The 4812-nt window shown below is 66.0% G+C and overlaps 1 protein-coding gene across 1 annotated transcript; it reads left to right on the top strand.

The window, feature by feature from the left end:
• Positions 1-1764: 1764 nt before the first annotated feature.
• LOC140845886 (ral guanine nucleotide dissociation stimulator-like 2) lies at positions 1765-4798 on the top strand. The gene is made up of 6 exons (XM_073221046.1): positions 1765-1849; positions 2342-2411; positions 3057-3122; positions 3463-3531; positions 4336-4466; positions 4575-4798. Exons 3-6 carry the CDS (start codon positions 3060-3062, stop codon positions 4657-4659), a joined length of 348 nt encoding a protein of 115 aa, XP_073077147.1. The 5' UTR covers positions 1765-1849; positions 2342-2411; positions 3057-3059; the 3' UTR covers positions 4660-4798.
• The last annotated feature ends 14 nt before the right edge of the window (positions 4799-4812 follow it).

Here is a 4812-nt window from a genome sequence, read left to right as displayed (position 1 = left end):
TCAGCCGCTGCAGAGCCAGAGGACGTCCCAGCAGTGGCCTCAGCCCAGGGGCCAGGCCCTGAGCTGGAGCCCCCATGAGCCCGCGGGCCTGGGGCCCAGGGCACCTGCTGGAATGGCACCAGGCGTGGCAGAGCCAGGTCCAGATCCAGAGCCCGCCAGCCCCTGGGACATCCTAGGAGGGGTCTCAGGCCCCGAGCTGGAGCCCCATGAGACCCTTAGACGCGGGGCCCGTGGCACCCGCAGGCAACGGCACAGGGCCTAGCCAAGGTAGAGCTGGACCCGGAGCCCACCAGCCCCTGTGCCGTGAGCACCCGGAATGTGCTGAGGGAGGACGAGCCGCCCATCCTGGTGTTTCCTCCCCGCCTGGTGGGCCAGCAGCTGAGCCTGCGCTTTCTGGTGAGCGGAGCGGGCTCTCGGGGGAGGGGGGCGGGGGGCGGGGGCCTTCCCTGTGTCACGGGCTGCCCTAGACCGGCCCTCCCCTGACGTGGACTTCCTGTTGATCTGGGCGCACGTCCAAGCTTCCCCCACGGATTTCACCATGTGCCCTGGGAGACTCTCCTCACCCCCAAGCCCTCACTGACCCACACGGGGACAGTAGGGCTGGCCCCTTAGGGATCCTTTGCAGACCAATGAGGAGGAGCGGAGGGAAGGTGGGGCAGGGCCTGGCCGGGCTGGGAGGGGCAGGGCAGGGGAGGGGTGCTCAGGGAGGTGCTGCCAGGGCCTTAGGTCCCCGGGCCATTGGCCTGGGCAGGCCTCCGCAGCCTCCGCACCTCAGCAGCCCCTGCCATGGACGTGACTGCATGGGAGACACAGACACCACGAAAGGCCCTGGGGGAGTTGTTTTGGGGGAAACTGCGCCTGAGTGAGGGGGAGCGGGATCCACGGGGTGGCAGCATGGGAGGCAGATGCCCCAGGTTGGGCAGGCGTGAGCTGCCTTGTGCTGCAGGGAGGAGGTGAGGTGAGGGTGCCTGTGAGCAGAGCCCCTCCGTTCCCCACCCACTGTGGGGTCCTGTGCATCCGGTCCTGGGCGCCTCAGTGGGACAGGGTCTGAAACCTGGACCGCCACAAGGCTCACAGCACGTCCCCAGCTGCCTGGGCTCCAGCTCTGAGCGGTGACTCAGCCTGGGCACGGGGGGCACCAGGGGCACAGCTGGATGACACCCCTTGTGATCCCCAGGGGGCTGTATAAGGACATTTTGGAATGTAAAGAAGTTCATTTCAGGACCAGCCACAGATGGGGAGACACTGGGTGCCTGGCTCCCACCATACAGAGGCTCCTGATGGAATGTGGACACCTTGATCAATGTGGTCACCACCACCTGCCTCATGACCCCGAGCATGATGGCCCATGGAGAGAGGGCACGAGTGGTGGAGTTTCTGGATCTGGGTGGCCATGGTATGTCGTGGGGACGGCCCCCGGGGTCCACCCTGGCATCTTGGAAAACTGCTCCCTCCTCCGTTTGTCCGCTCCTGAGGTATGGGTTCCTATGGTCTGCCCTGTACCGGTCCCTTGGCCCTCCTGCCAGGGGGTGTGTGGGACCTGGACTCGCAGGCCCCGGGGGGTGGGACAGCCCATCCCAGGCCCCTTCCTTGGGTTGAGCCGCAGTCCTCCACCCAGGAGGGCTGCTCAGCAGGTACCAGGTGTGCTGGGCTCCCTGGGTGCGTGTCTCCTTAAGGACAGGAGTTCATGGGGCATAGAGCAGAGAAGCAAGGCCCACGCTCTCAGCTCTGTCTTCCCTCCCAGGAGAGTCTGAGCTCTCAGGAACCACATTGCCCTCCGTGCCATTCTGTCCGCCCTGCAGCGCCCTGCTATTCATCGTCTGCACAGCACCTGGGGTCATGTGTCCTGGTGGGTAGGCCTGTCCCCCGGGACCAGGGCACCTGAGTGGACAGGGACGCCCCTACGTCTGGCAGTGTCCCTCAGTGGGGCTGGGACTTCCTGGGAGGCGGCAGAGCCCTAAGGACAGGGATGCTGGGCTCTTGGAGCCCCTGTGGGTTAGGCCACGGGTTCCCCCACAGGAATCAGTTCCCTGCAATGTCAGGTGTGGGGTGGAAGCCCACTGGAGGATCTGGAGCTTGTGCTCTGCAGCAGGAGGGTCTCTGCCCCAAGGACGGCGACCTGGCCCCAAGCAGATTCGCCCCCGGGAGAACAGGGAATGGAGGCCCCGGGTGGGAAACACGCAGCACCCTCCCCAGGCCACGGATTCCCAGGGCTCAGGGCCGTGGTGGAAAAGCCTCCTGCGGGCCAGCGGGCCTTCTAGGATCCCCGGGAAAAGGGGTCGGCCCCGAGACTCTCCGCCTGCTGGCCGCATGTGTCCCTCCTCCTCTCCCCTCCCCTTAGCGTCTGCCTGGCGTTATATGAAAAACTGAAAACGCGGGACAACTGGGTGCACAGGAAGCGGCTGTTCAAGGTAAATGGAGGCTAGAGGTCTGGAAGGGAGGGGTCCTTGGGGCAAGTCCTCTGCCGCGCTGTGTCCCAGCTTGGGGGCAGGCTTGAGAGGGGGGGAGCTGATGGCATCCAGTGAGGACCCAGAGAACAGACCCCCGTCAGGGCTGGGGCTGGTGTGGAGTCAGCAGCAGGGATGGGGCCTGTGGCCAAGCAAGGTCGGCTTGTCCCCTGGGTCCCCTGAGCCTGTCACTGCCCCTCTGTGGCCTCGGGCTCCTCATGTGGACGTGGAGGGTTGCCGTCACCCTGGGGTGTGGGCCTCCCTGGTGAGCAGGGTCCAGGAAGCCCAAGATGCGCTTCAGCTTTGTGCCCACCCCACCCGGTCATGTGAGAGGAGCCATGGTGATAGCCAGGTGACAGTGGGTGCTCAGGGCACCCTGGGAGGCAGAGGGACCTCCCCTGACCCTCTCAGGGCGGCGGCCGTGGCCCAAGAACCCCCATGAGTGTGAGTGTGTGCTGGAGCTGGGGTCGCTCTGGGCTGAGAGCCTGCTGGAGGTGGGGACAGCGTTGGTGCCAGGGGGCTCGGGCAAGGCGTCCACCCACCACGGTCTGGCTGCGGGAGGCCACGTGGGAGGGGAGCAGGAGCACCTGAGTGTCCGGGGCCTTGCAGGAGATGACCTTCACGTTGATGCAGATGCTGTGGGACCGTATGGGACCCGACGTGAGGAAGAGGAAGGTGAGAGAGGCCTGGGAAGGGTTGGGGGCCGTGGGGGAGCCCTGCACCTGCCCCCGGTCCCACCAGCCCTGAGCTGCCGGCACTGGGGTGACCAGGAGGGCGAGAGCAGCTGGGTACGGGGAGAAGTTGGAGGGCAGGTGCAGGGACCACAGGTCCCGGGACTGGCCAGAAGCCAGCCCTGGGAGGGCCCGGGACGGGAGAACAGGGCGAAGGGAGGGGAGGGAGGCAGCACAGGGTGGTCCAAAGGAGCTGGGAGCTGCGGGTGTGGGGTGCAGGGGGGCTCTGTGGGCGCCCCTGAGGCAGGCAGGCGACTCATCACCTCCCCACCCCGGTGGCACAGGGCATGGTCCCCTACCTCGGACTGATCCTCTATGACTTCGTTTACAAACACCTGGAAAATGATGAGGAAGTGAGTGAGCCCAGAGGGGCACAGGGGGGCAGGATGGTGAGCTTTAGGGAGGAGAGGGCCTCAGTGAGCCCGGACCTCTCAGCACCGGGCCACCCCCATTCCTGAGAGTCTCCCCTCCACCTCAGGACGTGGGCTTCTTGGAGAGGACTGCCAGAAGGACCCACCTAAGCCCCAGTCCTGGCCCCAGGGCAGGTGGGGCTGAGGGCTCCAGCGGGCAGCACCTGGGCAGGACTGGTCTCCCCCTCAGGCCCTGCCCCGGGGGAGGGATGCTGCTCCTTCAGGGCAGGAAGCACATGGGGTGGGGGTGGGGGGCTGGCACTGCCTTCCCGCCTGAGGCCTCAGCTCCCCGGTGCAGTCCCCGCTTCTCGGTAGCCCGGGATGGTGCTGTTTCTGGGCAGGCCTGCCCCTTGGAGGGCCCTGGCGGTCCTCCACCTTGAGAAAGGGTGGGGACGTCCCGGCCTCGTTCTGGGCTCAGGGGGCTGTTTCTGATGCACTTTGGTTGCCTTCCTACCGACAAGACCCCCTGGGCAGGGCCCTATCCAGCCCATCCCCTGGGCCTAACGTGTCTTGTGAGAGTAAAGAAACGCAGAGCTCAGGACACTCAAGACTTTGTCAGGTGGGGGACGGGGTGTGGCGTCAAGGCCGCCTTCCCGGAAGAGGAGTTGGAGACCCAACAGTGGGAACAGGCAGGGCTGGATGGCATTGGAAGGAAGGCGGGTTCCCGTGAGCAAAGATCCGGGACCATCCTAGTGCCCCACTCCTCACAGCCCTCCTTCTCTGTACCCCATTCTTGCTCCTCCCCAGTCTGCTGTCCTGCAAAGTGAGATCATCATGCAGAAGCAGCTGGTCAGGCTGTACGACCTGCAGCCCGATGAGGGCTTCGAGTCCTTTCTCGAGGCCATGGAGCCCCTGGAGCCCCTGGATGAGGAGCAGAGGTGAGGCCGGCCGGAGTCAGGCGTGGGCTGCAGCTGCCGGCAGGCTCTGGGGGAAGGGCCCCCTGCCATGGGGCTCCAGGGGCTCACAGGTGTCCCTCTGTCCCGCAGCTACCGCCTGTCCTGCCAGCTGGAGCCCCCAGGCCAGGGACCCGGCAGAAAGGGAGCGTTACAGTTATTCAGGTCCCACGTTTAAACGTCCTGGCCAGGGCCAGGTGAGTTTCTGGGCTGGGGCGATCGGCAGCGGGTGGGCTGTTCCCCAGCCTCAGGGAAGCTTCGGGCCATGCTGGGTGTGGGGGCGTCCTAAAGATCAATGGGGCTGGGGCCCCAGCTCCACTGCCGACCAGTC

Source organism: Manis javanica, chromosome 13, assembly GCF_040802235.1.
Source record: "Manis javanica isolate MJ-LG chromosome 13, MJ_LKY, whole genome shotgun sequence".
Classification (NCBI taxonomy): Eukaryota; Metazoa; Chordata; class Mammalia; order Pholidota; family Manidae; genus Manis; species Manis javanica.
The sequence above is the reverse complement of the archived record's forward strand: the minus strand, read 5'-3'. Positions and strand labels throughout refer to the sequence as shown.